We start from the raw sequence: 19,491 nt of genomic DNA on the forward strand, positions 1-19,491 counted from the left end.
TTAACTCATATTCCTTTCCATCCCAATCCCCTCCCCACAGATAAAAGAGTGAGCATGTCTTTCTGTCTGAGGAGATATTTTTCACGTTTACAGACAGCCTATATGAAGATATATGTACGCAGTGCTCTGCGTATATATACATTCTTTCTCACACATCCAAAGTAAATGCTCCCATTTGCTCCTACTATGCTATTTTATCACCTCCAATATTTCCTGAATTTTTTTCTTCCATCAGATTTCTTATGTTGATATACTTGGACCAGAAGGTAGAAGGATGAAACGTCACCTGGCAATAAACTGTATGCAAGATATGGTCATTTGCTGGTGGTCAGCAACTAGTGATGGAGCATGGCCTTGGTCTCCTATTTCCTGTCAGAGGGACAGAGCCAACCTATTGCTATTAGGCTGTGCACATGGCAAATTGGAGGTAAAGTGATGAACTCTCTTGTTACGTGATTTTTTCGGGTTTGCTAAAGAAAGAACTATTCAACTTAAATGCATATTCAAGTAGATATAAAGAATTATTAAAACATAAGACAGGAAGATCGGCCATTCTAATCTTAAAAACAAAGGTTTGTTACTTAACAAAAAAGCCCCTTATTTACTGTGTTTACTATTTTCACATCAAAACTGTCAGCCTGAGAAGTGTAGCCAGTCTTTGTCATGGAACAGCTTTGGTGCTGCTAACACTGAAAATAAGTGTCAGAATTCCACTAGAAAACTCTAATATGAGTTAGCAGTTGTAACTGTTGCATGTAAGTCTGATGCAATTATTTTACATTGTCTGCAATGTTAACTGATAGGCAATTTACATCTCTTTCAAGTGTTTTTCATAAAATATTACCTATGCCCAGATGGTGTTTAAATTTTTGTTATGAGTATTGATCAAATCAGGGACTGATATTTTTCTCAAAGGAAAAGTTAAAACTCCCCATCTGCAGGTGGGAATATAAACTATGAATTAGGACAAAGCTACAAGCTGACCCTGCTCCTGGCACTTGCTTAGCTTACCTTTATAGGCAGATGTTTTCATTTCAGCTGTTTAATTTTTGTTTCATCTATTTAAGAATATATTAATCCAATTTGTTTTGTTAGGTAGAAGTATAAAAATGAAGTTATCTGGGCATACTCTGAAAGATCTGGAGCCCAAATTTCAAATGTTAAAGCTTTTCTGGACTAACATCTTGTATAGATATTTCTGTATTTGGAATTTTATTTTTGGTTTATCTTTACCCACTTCTAATATGGACTAAAATGGCACTGACTCTGGGAGAAGAGCACAACTCAAGGATGAGCTGTGCAATAGCTGTTCTGGATTAGCTATTGCAGACTATTTCCCTGTAGGGAAAACCCCTAAGTAAGACTTAAGAATAAGCTACTCTTACAAACAGCATCCTCCTCTCTTTAATTAGGGAAGATGTAAATGTTTTAATGTCTTGGAACTATTACTTTGTTAACTAATATTCATTTAAGTGAGATCCTTTTCCCTTGGGATTTTCTACCTATTGAAAGCGAAGAGAAAAGATAGTTGAGACAGCTTTTCTTTTCTTATTTCTGTCATTAGTCACTGTAGAATTGAAGTTTAAATTACCTCCAGCTCTGCCTTCTTTACTTCTTTTCAATTGACCTCTCTCCACTTGCGGTCATCTTTGACTCATCTCTCTCCTCTGCCTGATCTACACCTGCAGTTCTCCATTCCCCCTGCAGCTATGCCAAATCACATAGAAAAAATTACTCTGGGAGCTAAAATGTGTGGCTGTTCTTTGTAAGCTTTTCCAGCCTAGTCTCTGTGCCAGTTATTATGAAACTCCATCCTACTAACATTTCAGACCTTATTTCCTACCATGACTTCTGTATGTCCAGGTTCTGACAATGACATCCCTGTGCCTTTTTTTTCCTTCCCACATTTTCCAGAAAGCTCCCTAATGCCAACATAGCAGTTTGTAGTCTCTATTTTCTATGTTTTTTAGAAACTCTTAAGAAATTCACAGAAACCACCCTATCAGCTTGAAGCTCTCTGTGTTTCATTTTATGTGTTTTAGGGAGATTTCCAAATCACAGCATTCCCCTGCATCTTTCAATACACATTGTTTTGTCCTTTTCTGGTTTAAACTCTAGTATAGTCCCAAGCACATCACTGGTGCTTTAAACAGTAGTGGTAATAAACATTCACTGAGGCTTTAGGTCTAAAGTCATAATCATTTTAGTTTGGTCCATATTGTAACAGAAATATAAGAAAATTCTTTTTAAAAGCAGCACTGCCAAATTTGACTGTTTGGTTGCTTTCCCCTTTCTGATTCTTTGCCTGTACTTGTCTGTTTTAATTCTAAGATCTTCAGATTAAATTTCTTTTCCTGTATTTATCAATAAGTACCAAGCACTATTCCAGGGCTATGGAAAACTTAGTCATATATGAGTAACAAACTGTCTTGCTGGTTGTCAATTGGGCTGTTCCATGAACTCAGCTCTTGGATGCTCAGGAAGGCTCCAGTCACTCTGCCTATATACTTAGCCTATATATTCATGATGTGTCACCCATGGCACTGTTTGCTTGAGGTTTTTGTTTGATTTCTGTGGCATTCCTTATGGGCAGGAGGTAAATTCCTGTGCATGGATGAGAGAATGTCATAACCCAGCTCTAGAATTAGCATCAACACCCAGTCTGCACTTAACTGAGGTGCATTTTTCCCCTACAGTCTTGGAGGGGAACTTTAGCTTAACACCTTTAACTTCTGAAGGTCATGTAATAGCTTATACATGAGAAAAAGCATAGTTAGCATTTCTAAAGAGCTTGTAAACAGTTACTCTCTAGGTCAGATACCACAAAAATACAGTGCTTCTGTAATCATGCTTATTTTTCTCTCTTTGCCTCTAATCCCTTGCCATTTGTAGTGTTCCTCACGTATAGATTTGAAATAAAAAGTGGACATGCCATTGTTATTCACAAAGGTAAATCCATGTTTATCCTATTTGACTAGTAATATTAATTTACTCCCAGTAAAAGATTATCATCAACAGAAAAATGAGAAGTGTGAACTTACTCAGTTTAGAGCATTTATCAAAAAGAAGTGTAGTGAAGTAATACCACCAGTATTTTACTTGAAAATAGTAGCATCAGTTGGATAAAATAGCATCATTACCTAGAATTAGGAGAAAAACAGAAATTGCTGAATAACAAGACCATGAGGAGCTGTTTGGCATGTTGGGTTTATGAATCCAAGCCCAAGGAAATGAGTGAGTGCTCCCCACAGGCATCACCTCAGTGCTGACCTACAGAAACCACGAAACGACCTGCCAGCTGCTGCCATTCCTGTTGCTGGGGCAGGGCAAAGGCAAACGGGCACTTACTTGATACTACTTCGTGCCTGGAAGAATTTTCTGGGTGATCCTGGCTGCCCACCAGAAGAGTGCTTATTAGGATGAGGACAGGAATAGCTCTGGGATGAGACAACTCAGCCCCTCATCATGATCATCACCTGTAACTACACGTTCTGTGTTGGGATGATTCACACCTCACATGGAGTGTTTGGGATTGTGGGATTGTGTACTTCAGCAGCTTTTCAATTCAGGGAAGGAAATACATTTTACTTTTTAAACACACCATAAATTTGATTTGAATTTTGCCATGTGGCATTATATTTCAGCACTTACTACTGTTAAGGCTACAGTAACCTCTATTCCTCTACAAACAGAAATAACTTTTTCCTTACAAATCTTGACTTATTTTACTGGGTTTTTTTTCTGAGATCAGTGTTTCCTGTGTTGAATTCTGTGAGGTGGTGAATGGTGAAGAATTGTCCCTTGCAGAAATAAAAGTGCTTTTCTCTTTAGCATGTGACCTTGCTTTGGTGTGCAATGTTGCTGCAGAGGTATTTGTCTGTTGGACATTTGTCTGCTTTCCTGTGTGCATGGGTTTCCCCCAGTAAACTCACCCATTCTCTAATATATTTATTTAATTATTAGGTTTTTGTTTGGTTTATTTGTTTGGGGTTTGTTGGGTTTTTTAACATTAAAGTACCAACGATCAAAGAATGTTATTTAAATTGTCTCCCTGTGGAGATAATGCTGGCATTTTGATTTCAAAACCAGAAGAGGAATCTTCCAGAAATTATTTCAAACAATTTGCTATGAATGAATAGGATCTGATGTGAAATCATCTTTGGATTAAATGCTTTGGGAGAAAGTCGTGTTAAAATCAACATGAACTTTTTTCTGCAAACACAAATTAACAGGAGGTGCTGATGCCAGGGCTCAGTTAGTGTAGCACTTTGCATTTGTCTTCGCCATTCTTATTTTTACTCCATTTAGTGCTAGTGGGAATGACTGAAATTATACTTCAATCTTGTGGAAAAAATAATTTCCCTGAGAGAGAATATTATTTTTCTTTCTCCCAAGAGATAATATTTAATAGTTATTGCTTTCACATTGTGCCTCGGATTTGTGAAATAAGCACAGCAGATCTTTCCTGTGTAAGCTGTCCCACAGTTACTGGAGTGCTCAGAAAAACATCTACCCTGTGTGTGTGAATGGCTGAAATACCTCTCACACACATACAGCAAAGAATGTGAAATCCTCAGTTTCACATTGGGTTAGAAGTTCAATGAATAATACAGGATAAAGATGATGATGATAAATTTTGAAAGAAAATAAGAATAAGTGTTGACTGGAGATCTAAATAATAAGATTGCATGTAGGTCTGTAGATACAATGCAGCCAAATAAGTAACCTAGAGTAGGAGCCTTTCATTTTTATTTAGAAGTGTTTCAAAGTAGGGGTTTTTTTCTTCTTTCATCTTCACTGTGCCATATTTAAAACTATTTTGCTCTGGTATGCACCACACTTCCCGCTTTACATTTCTAATTAAAATGTTTGTTGCTATTTGGAACCTCACTGTGTGAAATTAAATAAACACTTTTTTAACATCCATAAAATAAATCAAACATTTTTTTCTCATCTGAAAGACACACAATTCAGTCACAGCAAGCTTATTTCTCTGTTTCTTTTGTTTTCTTTTTTTCATCTGCCTGGTAAGCTAATTTTCTGCTGAAGAACTACTGGTTAAAACTCTTACTTGTTTTGCTATGTGGACTTTATCCTTTCCCAGCACTGTATGCAAAATACTTCAATTTTAAGTGTTCAAAGATTTTCAGTGAGAAGAGTGATACTGCCCACACAAGCTAGCACTATTATTTCTCTCAAACATAAAATGAAAGAGAGTGTTTTAAATAGCATATCAGGCCTCTTATTTACAGAGATTAACAGATTCCTTTACTTGGATTATTATGATTCCTGGCTCTAGGATTCGAGAACCTGGCAAATGTAGCATCCCTCATCCTGCTGATGAGCCGATGCAGAATCCAGGCCAGTACTGCAAGGGGAAAACAATATAAATGTGCAGTAGTGGTGCATGACTGCTACATTATAAAGGAAATATGTATAAATTACATGGACGGTATTTAAATGCATGTAGTTTATTTTTGTAGCATTCATGTCATATAACTTCTAAAATTTTAATTATTTATGTATTTATTTTAGCGAAAGTAATTGGTTTTACTTCATACAAAATACTTCCAGAAATCTTTTCTTGAAATCCAAGGCTAAGTGCTTAGTCCAAGATTTATGGGAAGTATTTAACATTGAATGGACTCTACAGCCTGCTATGTGGTATTACAGCTCAGTCTTTTCAGATCCACTGCCCTGTCCCATCCTCCACAAATCTGACATTTGTTCCACCCTTTTCTGAGGAAACTCCTCCAGCTTTTGCTTTCCCATCCCATAAAAATGTTTTGTTAAAATGTTTTGATGTCACCTTTCAGGGTTCCAGAGAACTGCTGCTCGTCAGGAAGGAATCTCAGCAGATTCCTTTAAATGGAATGCTAAAGCACGATATGCACTATATTTACTACCATGTGGCTACTTACCAGATAGAAAAACAATTGGCAGAATACCATCTTCTTGGGGAAAAAAAAAGTTTTGATTATTAGACTTCTTATCTTTCAAAAGCATTGTACTAGCATTATTAACATTTCTGTAGTTGTGTGTCTCTCTGCTTTAGTTTTCCAGTTAGTGGCATGAAGAATGAATAATAAAACTAATTTCTGACAGAGAAACCCAAATCTTCCCTCTCAGATGGAAGAGAATATTCATTTTTCCCCTTCAGAATGCTGAATACCAGATACATTCAGCAGAACTGGAAGGCAGAATGAAGAGGTCTCTTGGTTTGGTTCTCTTCCTGCAAGAGGCAGATGAGGCCACTGATGCATGAGAAGCAGCTTATCTGTTCCAATCTACAGAGAAATGTTTCTCTTGTTTTCAGCCAGAATATGAACAGCAGTGTCTAGAAAGGTTTCCTTTAAGCCTTATGTGTTTAAACATTCTGCCAAAACCTAGTTTTGAAAGGCAACAAAGAGTTTCTGTCCTTGCAGGAACTTTTTCCTAGTTTAGAAATGAGTTATATACAGCAACCAGACCTACCCTAGACTTCATTTCAAGGGCTTGCTCTCAAAATTATGTGAAGCTAGGAAGTTCTCGTCTCAAGACACATTAGATTAGTCTTCCAAAATGCAGGATTTTACTTCCTTTGAAATTCAAGGTAGTGATCAACATTTTGTCTTTTGCTCTAAGAAGGAGGGACAAAATTACAAATTGGGTGCAGTTTACTTGCTGACTCTCAAACAATCAGATGCAAACATTTATTTTTCTGTGACTGTTTCCATCGCTGTTTTCCTCCAGTCACTTCTATGGAGTTGTAAAACCCGTGTTTCACATATTTTCTTCTCTATTGCTGTAACCTTCAAGGCCAGTCTCTCTTCAAAATTTAATAGTGCTTTCAAGCTCTCACCTCTCATATGCTTGGTTATTGTGTAGGTCTTCATGACTTTCCTGTAGCTTTTGAAGAGTTGTCCAGAGAAAAATACTGGTTTGTGTCAAAATATGTAGCAGAATAATGCAGTACATTGAAACCTGCCACAGGAAGACAGAAATCTGAGTCCCAGAGGGCCGCAAGGCTCATTTCACTGAAGTTATGGAAGCTTTGAAGACTTGCTTGGGCAAGATTTCTGTTTCACACATTTGAAAGGGAGCTACCTGGGTGTCTGTACATACTCTTAGGGAAAACTGCAGAACAAACAGTAACACTTCACTTTGTCTTTATTTGGGGTTGGAGAGCTCTGTGGTCACAGTAATACTTCGTCCACAATTACCTCTTTTAGGAGTTTCTTTGCCATGCGCTTTAATACCCTAACACACTTCAGCAGCTCTAACATCTGCAGAGTAGTCACTGCAATGTTTTGTGGGCATAAAATGATTACTTGCAGAGGCTAAGGCATTGGTGAGGGAATGGTTGAGGTGAGAAAATGTTTTTCAGAGTATAATAGTAATGTAATCTTTTATTTCCTCTTTGATACATATTTTCATGGATCTCTGTTGAGATTGGTTGATGTGGTTTTCACAGGTTGGACTCATTGGCTCATCTAAAAGTAGCAAAGATTTTTGTGTTAATTGTCATCTGGTTTCCAGCCAGAGAATTGTAATAATCCTTTTTTTCTTTCTTTTGAATGAGAAACCCTTTTGCTGACAAAATAAGTAAACTGTCAGAACAAAATATCCTATCAGTCCGATCAACATCCCAAAAAGCTTGTTTATAAATTTATCAGTTACTTTAGAAGTAATGGGTGGTATGCCAAAAAACAATCTGAATTTCTTATTCTCCTTTGCAGGACGAAAGGCTAAATTGCATGTTCAGTTGGTCTTGTGATCTGTGGAAATCAAATTTAAATTGCTCTACCATTATGTGTGCCTTTCTGTTTTCAACCTGAAATTTTTAGATTTCCTTCCTCACCCTCTCTCTACCTTTTAATCACATTTTTTACCCTTTCTGTGCTTTCATACCACCTGGACTCAAGGGGCTTCCAAAAGTTGTGGCAGGTCAGCAGCTTTAATTTACAGTGTGGAGATTGTTGTGGGAATACCTGAGGGCAGGTTCGGCTCAGGTTCACATTTTCCTTTCAGTCTTTATTTCTGCATGAACAAACACCAGCAAGTTTCTGACTGACTTCCACTACTGTCATTCTTCTAAAGACACAGATTTTCTCTCTATTTTTTATGAAATAGCTTTTCATAAGCTCATCTGTAACTTAATTACAGCTGGTTTTTCTCCCATGGTTTCCCTGCTCAAATCCTGTACAACAGCTCTCATTCAAACCTATTTATCATAGTACATGAATCTTCAGCCGTCTCCACTGCTGCCTCCACCACTTAAGGGTACTTCCCATGTTTCACACTACAGATTCTTGCTGTTTGCCAGCTGCTGTCTTTTTATCACATTCTCCCTTTGTGTTCCTCCTCCCTTTAACTATCAAGTACCCCATAATGGTTCCCCCTTTTCTGCTATCACAAATTCATTTTTTCTTCATCTAAAACTGTATGGCACCGAAGAACATCTACCACCTACTCATTTGGCAATGTATAGCAGGTGCTGTTTTAACCTGCCATTGTTTCTACCACTACAGTGTAATATTTTCTGTTACCATGGCCCAGAGCAAATGATCAAAAATGCTCGATGCTCAGAGTAACTTACTATAGATTTTCCCTGGAATTTTGGGATTTTTACCCCACCCCCCTTGTGAATAGTTAGTTATTCTTTTATATCAGTCATCTGCTCCTTTCTCCTCTTAACATCACTGTTAGGACCATCCCCTCTTTTATCTTCTGTTCTGCTAACCTGTTACATTGGTCCAGACAAACGAATATGGCTCAAAGTCTATTGCAGAGTTCTTTTTATCAAATGAATTAACCTTTTCAATGTTTAAAGAGTAGATTTCAGAGCTCCGTTTCAAGAATGCCTGTTTGTGACTGACCCACACGAAAGCGCATTTGCAGCAGTCTATTTTTAAGAGTAAATCACTACAATGAGTACCAAAAGGCTTTGGATTTTTGCCAGGTGCTGAGCTATGTCCGCACGGAGTGGGACCCCCTCGATGCCAGGTTCAGCTCTGTCCAGCCCGAGCAGGTGCTGACGGTGGAGCACTCGGTGTCCTCAGCCAAGGAGCCCATGGCCGACAGCTGCGTCTACAAGTGTGTCCGGAACAGAATCCAGTGCACCACCGTCACCAGGATCCCGCTGCGAGCCAGGGCCATCAGCTGCTGCAGAGATGTGACAGAAGACAAACTGGTGCTAGGCTGTGAAGACTCGTCAGTAGTTCTGTACGAAGCCTACAACCAAGTGACCCTGTTGGCCCAAGCAGAGCTGCTCCCTGCTGTAATAACCTACCACCCCTCCGGAGCCGTGCTAGTGGTTGGCAGCTCTCAAGGGGAGCTGCAGCTTTTTGACACAGCACTGTCCCCAATTAAAATTCAGCTCTTGGCACAGGACTATTCACCTGAGGCAACTCTGCAATTCAGTAAACACTGTGAAGTGCCCACCAGCCTCATCCAGATCCAGTGGGCTGCTCCACCAGTTGCATTTCCCAACCCCGACAGCATGGATATTCACGACCTTCTGTTGGTTAGATTTGACAAAGGACCCTTGGGAGTACTTCACTTTAAACTTGGTAAGTTACAAGCACATATGTTGAACCTTGAGCTGTCAAAGAAACATCTGTACCCCATAAGGTTTGGAACATCCTAATTTTAGATATATGAGACCATAGTCTTGAAAGCAGATTGTTCCAAAGATACTTGAAGATACCAAGGAGTTCTTTATGCTTCACAATAACTTCATACCTTTTCATACAGGGTCTGACAGAATAGGACCCTGATCTGCTGTCTAATAAGCATCCCATAATATTCCTCACTACTTCAATAAAGCGTAACAATTTTTCTTCTGGAAAATTCATTTGATCGGTGGCATATAATTTTAGGAATTGTATTCATTCTGTAGTAATAACCCTTACAAGTTAAAATAAGCTATATTTAATAATAGAATAGTAATGCTATTTTCCTTACCAAATTTTTTTTTGCATGTATGATGTATATTTGTCCAATATTCTGTTCTTCCTGGCTTCAGTACATGAAATTGCACCTTTTCTTCCTTTGAAGACTTTCCACAGAAGAAGGAGAATTTTCATAACCTTCAGAGCAGTTTGGTCTCTCAATTAATTTGCAAGGACTTGTGAATAGAAGAAGTAATAATGCTAATTTTAGAATTTATATGACACTTCTCATTTTAGGTGTAAATAGACTTTAAAAGAGTAAAACCACAACTAACTTCCTTTTACAAGCAGAAAAACAAGAAGCAGTAAAGGAAAGCTAAATGGCTTTTCAAGAGTTACACAGTGGCTGAATTAAGAATAAAACCCCTGCAGTGGCTCATCAGTGAGAACTGTATTCATTTCATTCAAGTCAGGCAAGTTACAGTGGTGTGAGCCCATTGTGAGAGCTGAAAAAACAATCATGCTTAAACCCTCTGACTCCCAAGCCTGTGTTTCAGCAGGGCAGACAGCCATCCTGGAAAATGTCAGCATTTTGCCCATTGTCCAAGAAAACAGGATTACTTCTGTAGATCTTCATGGGAGTTTTTAATGATTCTTTTGTATAAAGCTATTGAGATTAGGAAGAAACCTCTTTTATGAAAAAAATCAAAAACAAAAACAGCACTCCAAAAGACTCAAAATAACAACCTGGGTGATAGTAAGATTTGAAAACCTACTTTATTTCTTTACTTAATGAGATATACACGTACTTCTGTGGGGAAAAATCTGTCTAAAATTACCACAGACCTAAAAATTTGAAAGACTGAATTAAAAAATTTAACCACGTGTGCCACTGCAAGAAGGATGTTAGCAACAAAAAAATATTAGATTGACTTACAGTTGTGTACTTTTTAAAAAGCTGATCCACAATATTGCTATTATCTAAAAAAACTATTTAAAAACCCGTTTACAGGTTACCATTTATTTTGCACTTATTCACTGCAATAATTTCAATGACAGGTTTAATAGTTACAGAGTACCCCAGAACACTAATTAAAACAGCTATTTGATGGTTTTTGCATGTTGGCCATTTTACAAAAAACCAAACCCTCTAAATTATCTCTGTCCTGATTTGGCTGGGATGGAGTTGAGCAAGAGGCACTCTACCCACCTATACCTTGCTTTTCTTCAGTCCTCCCTGGTGAGGTTTTCTCACAACAGCTTTCCACAAAGCACAGCTTTCCCCTTGCTATCTTTAGCACATTTATGTTCTTACCAAGGCAAGCAGGCTCTCAGTACAGGGATTTAGAGGCCTTTCCTGCTAATTGCCAGCTTGTAAACTTAATTGGACTGTCTCCCTGGGCACCGTTCCTAAATCAATTAGGCAGTGAGTTGGCTGTCACCTCTTTTTCCCAAGCAGGTTGCCTGGAAGCGCACCACCCAGGAGAAGTCAAGCATCCAAATGGGAAGATGTTGACCTCTGCAGCTGAAAGTTATCACATTTTAAAATTCATTCTGTATAATTACTGTAAAATCTCTTCTAGGAAGAAGGCAAAGCTCTCTCCCTTCTTCCCTCTCTCCCTCCTTGTAGTCCATCGTGCAAAAATGTGCTGCTCTCTATTTCATCCTGGTGTTCAGCTTTACACCTCATCTCCTCCGTTTGCCACACTGCCATGGGAACACTGGTGGTTAGTGATTCCCTCTTCACAGTCTCAGCAGTTTTTAGGTTTCTGCTGTTTAAGAAATAAGGCAGAATAAATAAATAAATAAATAAAATGCATTAATAAATTATAGCAAAAATTTAGGAGCTCATGACAACAAGACCCAGACAAGTTTTCAGGACTGAAAGAAAATCCATAAGCAATACATGGTTTGGAATTGTTTCCCACAGAAGTCTGTTAAGAAACTGTCTCAGTGAGAATAGGCAAATATATTTTTAACTACCAGCTACATTATGGTTTTGGACCATAGTTCTGTGAATCTCCATTGTGCTGTCTATGCAGATTTATTTCAGGAAAAAGTCAAATATACCCTCACACACTAATGACAAATATTTTTGGTGTCTAATGCCAGACTCATTTCAAAAAGCGGCTTCTTGTCATTGATGTCAGATCTCAGATAATGCCAAACATGGTACTGGTGCCAGTGGTTCAGAATTGCTGGCCTCTAAAGGCATTTTAAATATATTATTATATTTAGTTAACATAAAAATAAATATTTTCATCTTCACTGAGAGGTTAATGTGGAGATTGCCCAGCTCCTGTAATACTTTAAAAACACTAAACATTTAGGTAGGAAGAATAAAGTCTTCCATAACTATTAAATATTAACAAGTGGAACATGTCTGTTACCCAGTGTCCATAGGCTTTAATACGTACAAATATCAGGTGAAATATGATAGAGAGCCTTTCTTTAATTATGCCCAAAAAAATTAAGTACTTCCCTGTTACAAATATGTAAGGTTTTTCCTCAAAAACATCAGTTCTGTATATTCAAGTTCTCAGCAGGTTACTTCTTCTCAAGCTATAGTCAGATGTTTTCCTCCACTTTTTTTTTTTCTCACTTCTTATTTTGCATCACAAACAGTGTTCACATTTTTGAAAGTTTTGTGAGGTATGTTTTATATATAACAGGTCTGCTTTTCTCTGTTATCAGGCTTTGTTTTCCCCAGCCAGTTCTATGGTTTTAATACCAGTGTCGAAATTCAGCTTGTTCCCTTTCTCATCAGAACTTTTTCCATATGTTTAGTTTCAACAATCAGAATATAAATTGAAAAAATTTTAAGAAACAACTATGTTTTTATTTAAAGAGAGAGAAACAGTAAATTTATTCTGGTCTCTTTCTAATATTTGGAGGAGTACTGATAAAGTACTCTATCAGAGCGACCCAAAGTGAGCAGAACTTGCTAAAATGCCACGCGTGGCCTATGCCTATGATCATGTGGTTAGTCAGAGACAATAAAGAACATTACTTCCTGCAGCTTTTCAGTCATCTTTTCTGTTTAGAAGCTGACATCTACAAGTCAAGAAACATTCCCGTGGCAAACTTGTTCTTGGTTTCATGTGCAACTTGTTCTTGGTTTCAAAGGTCTGTAATATTAAGATGTTGATAACTTCCATGGTATCCCCACAGAAAAAATGCTCCACTTAGAGAGTATTGCGAAGCTAGAAGGAAGTTCCAGAGCAGCTGCAATGTGGAGAGTAATTGAGTAAGAATTGCTTTGAGGTTGGAGCTGCTCTACACTTGTATGCATAGATACATCTGTGGGAGACAAATGCTGGGGTTTAGTGTTGTCCTGCAGTACTTCCTACAGGAGGGAGACGCTGTGAAAGTGAATTTATTGCCTACCTTACAATAGTGATAAACTGCAAATAAACTTGTTCTACTTTGTCTAAGCTGAACTTCATTTCGTGATGTTGTCACCTGTGACTTTTGGCTACATTCATTCAACATCCATGTATGAAGTTCACTGATGATTTTTGTCTGCTGTCCAGCACCCTCAGTCTAAGTATACCAAAATAGTAAGGTGCTATCTCATATAAAAAATTCGATACTGAAACCCATCAACTTAATTTTCAATTATAGCAATTATTTTTAACTGTTCTGAAAAGGAGTCAGCTACTGTTTTACATACTCTGCGTAGAAGTATAAACCCATTATCTCTGGTTGTAATATTTCTTGTTGAAGGTGTGATCACAAGAGGACAACTGGGCCCTGTGGAAATCATCCACCAGTACATTCGTTATGATGAGATACAGGAGGCAATTAATGTCCTGAGCACCATGAACTGGAACACGATGGGTCAGCAGTGCTTTATCTGCCTGAGTGCCATTTGCAACCACCTCCTTAAACAAAAGCTTACACCAGCCAGAGAAGGTAAGAGACTGTTTATATTTCTAATGCGTTTTTGTGGTGTCTTGGTAATTCGTGTGTGGATTATGACAATGTATTTATTGACTGTATAAAGAGACATCCAGACAGTCAGCCAGATTATGGTGCCTCATAACCACATGTCATTGTAGACAAGTCATTTCAATAAAATCTGGACCAATGTGTTGACTACATTTTAGTTTGTATCAATAGTGATACCAAAATAATGCATATTGTAATATATATATACTGTAGGCATTTCTTAATGTATATAGCACTAACATTATTAACTATTAACTATAACACTATTATTATTCATTACATTCTGTAAATTTAGCTTATGTTACAGACAAGAGTTAGTTAATACAGGATTAAAATGTTTGTGCTATATTCATGCTGAGACAGCACCAACTTAAGGAGGGATGTTTTCCTGCAACGGGGACAAGAGATTTTAGTATGTTTTTTAAGGTGCTTTCAAAGGGTCATTCTTTCATTACAAGATGCAAAGGCCTTGAATACACTATCCTCTGCTGCCTCCTTTAGGATTAAAGCATTTGTCCACACTGTAATCTAGCCCCCTGCAGCAGTAGCTAGGGTCCCTCAGAAGAAATTCTGAGTTTCAGGTTTAGCCCCATCTCTGCTGAAACGTGGTGTGGTGCCTTCCTCTTGATTTGCTGTCTATCTTGAAACTCAATAGGCTTCAAGATTTTGAGTGCCTTGATTTAGTGAAGGTGTTATCTTCCAGTCTAGCAGGCAGACAGCTGGAGACCAGGCATCTTTTGTGGCAAAAGAGAATACTTAGGATTCTGGTGTGTTTGATGATAGAAAAACTCCAAGGTGTCCTACATGGCTGCCAAGCCATCAGTTATCCCATTTCGTGGGGTCTGATTAAAAAAATCTCTGTGTTGCAAACATGACATATATACTCTAAATAAAACGTGCTTTGAAAAGGACCTGTGAAAAGGGCTGACTATGAAACTCTTCTAAAAATATTATAAACAGATGTCTGTGTTTCCCCCATGCAGCTCCTTAACACTGTTTACAGCAGAAAGAATTTTATTCCATCCAGGAGTTATTCTATCTAAGTCTAACAAATTTGGCATGGTAATTTGTTTTCTTTTTTATTAACAAAACCCAGTGGGACCTTTTATTTATAGTAATGGGGCAGTTATCTTTGAGATCTTTATCCTGCCTTCAACATCAAGCTGGGCTATTTAATGAATGTATAACTGTGCTAGTAGTTACTCATATTCCATGTTGGTTGAAATATTTCAGAAGTACAAAACATGCTGTCAAGAAAACAGTAATGGCAAGAGACTATGCCTTGTTTTTCTATTTTAATCTAAATTGACTGCTGCTTTGAAAGAAAATACCTTTAAAGTTCGACTTATCTTACTATCTAGATTGGAGATAACATGAAACTAATTTACTAACAGTTTGCCTGTGTAACTAACACAGTACTATTAGCACATTTAGTGCTATCAAGCCTAATAGAATCAAATGTAACTATGCTTGTAAGTAAAGAAACATTATCACTAAATACAGAAATTCCTAGTTCAAACAAACATTAGTAATGGCAAATCAGTGAGATTCTGTCTGCCTAATGAGACAATAGGTCATATTTTGCTTTTAAAACAACATAAATATACAGCAAATACATATATAGCAAATTCTCCCTTTCCTCCCTATAAGACCTCATACTACATTGTTAACTCTCAAGCAAAAGTTGAAGGGCATAAATATTATTGATCATTTCATTTCCTTTCAGCTAAGCATGTGGGACACAAAAGTATACTGTATCTTTACTTGTATTGTTTATAGTTTTGTATTAAAAACATAGAAAAACGCCTAAGAGCTTGAGCTGTGGAGTATAGCAGTCAGAAAGTATTTAAAGAAGAGAGAACTTGTGTAATAAAAGGGCTTTATTTTATTGATTACAAGGGAGGTTATCCTGTTTCCCACCACTATGTGCTGTCAAACCCTTAGGGTTTCTAGACTCTTTTATTTAAAATTTTTAAAGAACTGTGGGCCGAAGGAAGTTCCTTAGACCTCAAGGCCATCACAAAGAGGGTTCTGTTACCCGCTGACCTAACACAATAATCCCTGAAAAACTGAACTCCCTTGTTGTTTGCCTAAGAGGACAAAGACGGTTTGAGCTAATTGAGAGTTGATCTCTACTGGACGATCTTGTTCAAGCTGTATTACTCTCATGAGTCACTTTTAGTTGTAGGCTGCTGGTGAGAACTTGATGTGTTATAGACTTCTTTATCCTTTTGATAGCTTTTGTTGCTCAAAGTCATTGTCAGCTCTGCCTCCAAGCCAAAGTTTATATGCACATTTGTGTTTGTAAAATCTGTCATATTTTAATTCCATCTGTCCTACAACAACATCGCATTTCATCGCTGTTTGAGGAATTTGACTGACTGCAAACATGAGCAACCTGTTGTAATTGAAACTAATTCACTTGTTTCATTGCTGCTGTGTTTGAATTCCACAGCACAGCTTGAGGCAAGCCTTGGAACATTTTATGCTCCAACAAGGCCTCTCTTGGATAGAACTGTGCTGGAGTACAGGGACCCCATCAGCAGATACGCAAGAAGGTTCTTCCACCACCTTCTCAGGTGAGTGACAGTTTCAACTTCTATCAACTTAAAATTGATTGCATATTTCAATAGCTACCTACTTTAATGTGGTTAACGTTTTCCAAGAGGACCACCCCTGAAAAAAATGCATTCATTGTTAATGTTTGTTTAACTTGCACTTTGTTCCTTTCAAATAGAGTAATGCAGATAAAGTGCTATTCAGAGCTCTTCTGTCATCAATACACTTAAAATGAATCACCCTTTCCCGCTTAGCTTGATAGAAAAAAAGATAACATGCTTCTGAGAGATTGATATTCACCAACTGCTTGCAGATTAGCTATTGAAAGAGCTTACAAACCTGGAGAAAACACTGAGTTTAAAAAGATGCTAGAACACAAAAAAACGTTGCATGGTCCAAGACATTTTTGTCTTTGCACCACTGAAATCTGAGAATTTTGTCATTCCCACCTTTAAAACTCTCATATTCATGTTCCGGTAATTTTCAGTGCCATTAAAATAAGAAGAGAAAATGCAATGTTGAATTTGTCTGTAAATGATATAGAATCGTAAAATGGTTTGGGTTGGAAGGGACCATATAGATCATCTCATTCCAATGGGCGGGGACACCTTCCACTATCCCAGGTTGTTCCAAGCCACATCCAACCTGGCTTTTAACATTTCCAGAGACAGGGCATCCACTACTTCTCTGGACAACCTGTGCCAGTGCCTCACCACCCTTACAGTAAAGAATTTCTTCCATATATCCAACCTAAATTTCCCCTCTTTCAGTTTGTATCCATTACTCCTTCTCCTACCACTACAGTTCCTGTCAGAGTCCCTCTCTGGCTTCCCTGTAGGCCCCTTCAGGAAGGTTACTATGGGGTCTCCACACAAACTTCCCTTCTCCCCACTGAACAGCCCCAAGTTCCTCACCTTGTCTTCACAGGGGAACTGCTCTGATATTAGGAGAGACATAATACCAAATTCAGCAAGAATTTATAGTACATTGGTTTACAGTTGTATTTTTTCAATCCATTATAGATATTGATATGCAGCAGTTTAACCTGTTCACCAGTGCAGCTGAGACATTCCCTTTGAGAGTTATCCAGTGGATGAAAATAAGGAGAAATGCTGAATGATACAATGTTTGTAACACCTTGCTGAGGAGGAGTGTAGATGGACATAGTGAGAAGACTTACAATGCACCCTTTTGCAGTGATTCATACATTGTCTGCATAGGCAAAGCAAGTTACTTTGATAGCATAGGATGTGCTTTTTTTCAAATCTAGAAGAAAAGTATTCTATATTTTGTCTCCTAGATTTTAATTCTGAAGAGGATCATCTTCCTAGTAAACAGGTCGATTCCAGTGGGGAAATTATTCCTTGTAGAAGAATGATCCAATATTTGTGTAATATGTACCAGTCTTTCACTGGAGTTTTCTTAACACCCGTGGCCACAACAGTGGGTACAAACTCTCTTATTGCCTTTCTCCTAGAAACCAGCAGGGAAGATGCTGTTGTGGCAATGGCCAACTTGTCATGGCTGTGGGCCAGTTGCCTGCAGAGGACAGATGCAGGAAAAATGCCTCAGAGATTGCTGAGAGGTATAACTCTAGTGCTCTTAACATCTGCAAAAGAAAGGTGTATTCCCTCTGACTCAGGATTTGCTTCCAAGTGCTAGTAGGCATGCAGAGGCATGGGGCCCTGGCTAAGCTGCCAGCCCTTGAGGCTGCAGCTGAAACACTGACTCAATCCTCCTGAGACAAGAACCTTCAGTGTCAGAATGCTGCCTGGACAGTGTGGGGCACAGTAGGAAGTGTGCACAAGAGTCACCTCATGTCTTTTACTTCCCACTGTAAAGCAGCCCTGGAACAATCTACAGTTGTGGTGATTTTTGGACTAAATGTGTGTTATTTTGCTGTTTTCCTGTTGTCAAAGGGATTTGTATTCAACAGAATCAAAGTGACAGGATCATGTGATTGCTGCAGAACAGATGGTAATGCTTAAAGCTTATCTCAGAAGACATAATCTAAGTATAAAATTAAATGTTCAAATACGGGAGATTTATCTGATAGAAAGCAAGGAAATGATGTTCAGAACTGATGATTATTGCATTAAAGTGGCTGTGCCTTAATTGGTGTTTATTTCCTTTGAGATGTTTTCTTAAGTGACTAGAATGATTTAAATGTAGGCTAAGCAGAGGGAACTACAGATTTGTTGGGGAGCAGTAAACCATGGTTCTGGGTGAGTGAATGCCATCCAGGCATGATGCAATGTCTAGGAGGATCATAGGGAGGCACAGTGCTCACTAACTCAGGCACATGAAAGTTACAGCTGCTGCTATTATACCTCTCTGTGATAGACCAGCAAGGCAAGGCACTCCTGCCAACCTGATTTACAGCTGTGGGTTCAGAACAGGAGGAAAAGTGAGAAGGGAATTATGCTCTTGCCTTCTCAGGTCACCGTGTTATGCCCATGAGGACACCGAAAATAGGGAGTTCCTCCCTCTACCTGTTTGGCAGGGAAAGCAAGGTCAGGTGACATGGGAGGAATACAGAGATGCTGTATGGAGAAAATTTGTGTGGCCAAAGCTCAACTGGAGCTGAAGCTGCCCAGAACTGTGGGAGACCATAAAAACAGGAATTTTTAAATACATTAATATCAAAAAACAGTGCAGAAATAACATCAGCCTGTTATAGGATGAGGATGGTCACCTCACAAACAGGGCCATAAAGCAAAGATGTTTAATGCTCTTTGTCATCAACACCAGCGATGGGGTAAGGGGGTCCCAGTGACCTGAAGGGGGCCCTGAGGATCTTTCCAGTGCTCCAGCTGGAACCCCGTGAGCCTACAGGGCCTGATGGGATTCATCTGAGAATACTAAAAGAGCTGCCTAATGTCATTGTGAGGCCTGTCTCCATGATTTTTGAATTGTCTTGGGAATCTGGAGAGGTCACAGCTGACCAGAAGCTGGCAAACATTAAACATTGTCCCAGTTTTCAAGAAGGGCAAGAAGGATGACCCTGGAAACTGCAGGCCTGTCAGTCTCACTTCACTGCCTGGCAAACTATTTTGATTTTTGATTATTGAGGGGGAAACTGAAGAACACCTGAAGGACAATTCACTCC

The 19,491-nt window shown here is 38.4% G+C and overlaps 1 protein-coding gene across 1 annotated transcript in view; it reads left to right on the top strand.

Moving 5' to 3' along the window:
* WDPCP (WD repeat containing planar cell polarity effector) overlaps positions 1-19,491 on the top strand; it is a gene marked incomplete at both ends in the record, with an annotated part of 101,682 nt that overhangs the window by 21,090 nt on the left and 61,101 nt on the right. The window contains 4 exon segments of the mRNA XM_082276908.1: positions 236-427; positions 8,942-9,551; positions 13,599-13,787; positions 16,279-16,402. Coding sequence (XP_082133034.1) covers positions 236-427; positions 8,942-9,551; positions 13,599-13,787; positions 16,279-16,402 — 1,115 coding nt within the window.

The sequence above is a fragment of the Coloeus monedula genome (genome assembly GCF_965178545.1).
Source record: "Coloeus monedula genome assembly, chromosome: 2".
In the NCBI taxonomy this organism is placed as follows: domain Eukaryota; kingdom Metazoa; phylum Chordata; class Aves; order Passeriformes; family Corvidae; genus Coloeus; species Coloeus monedula.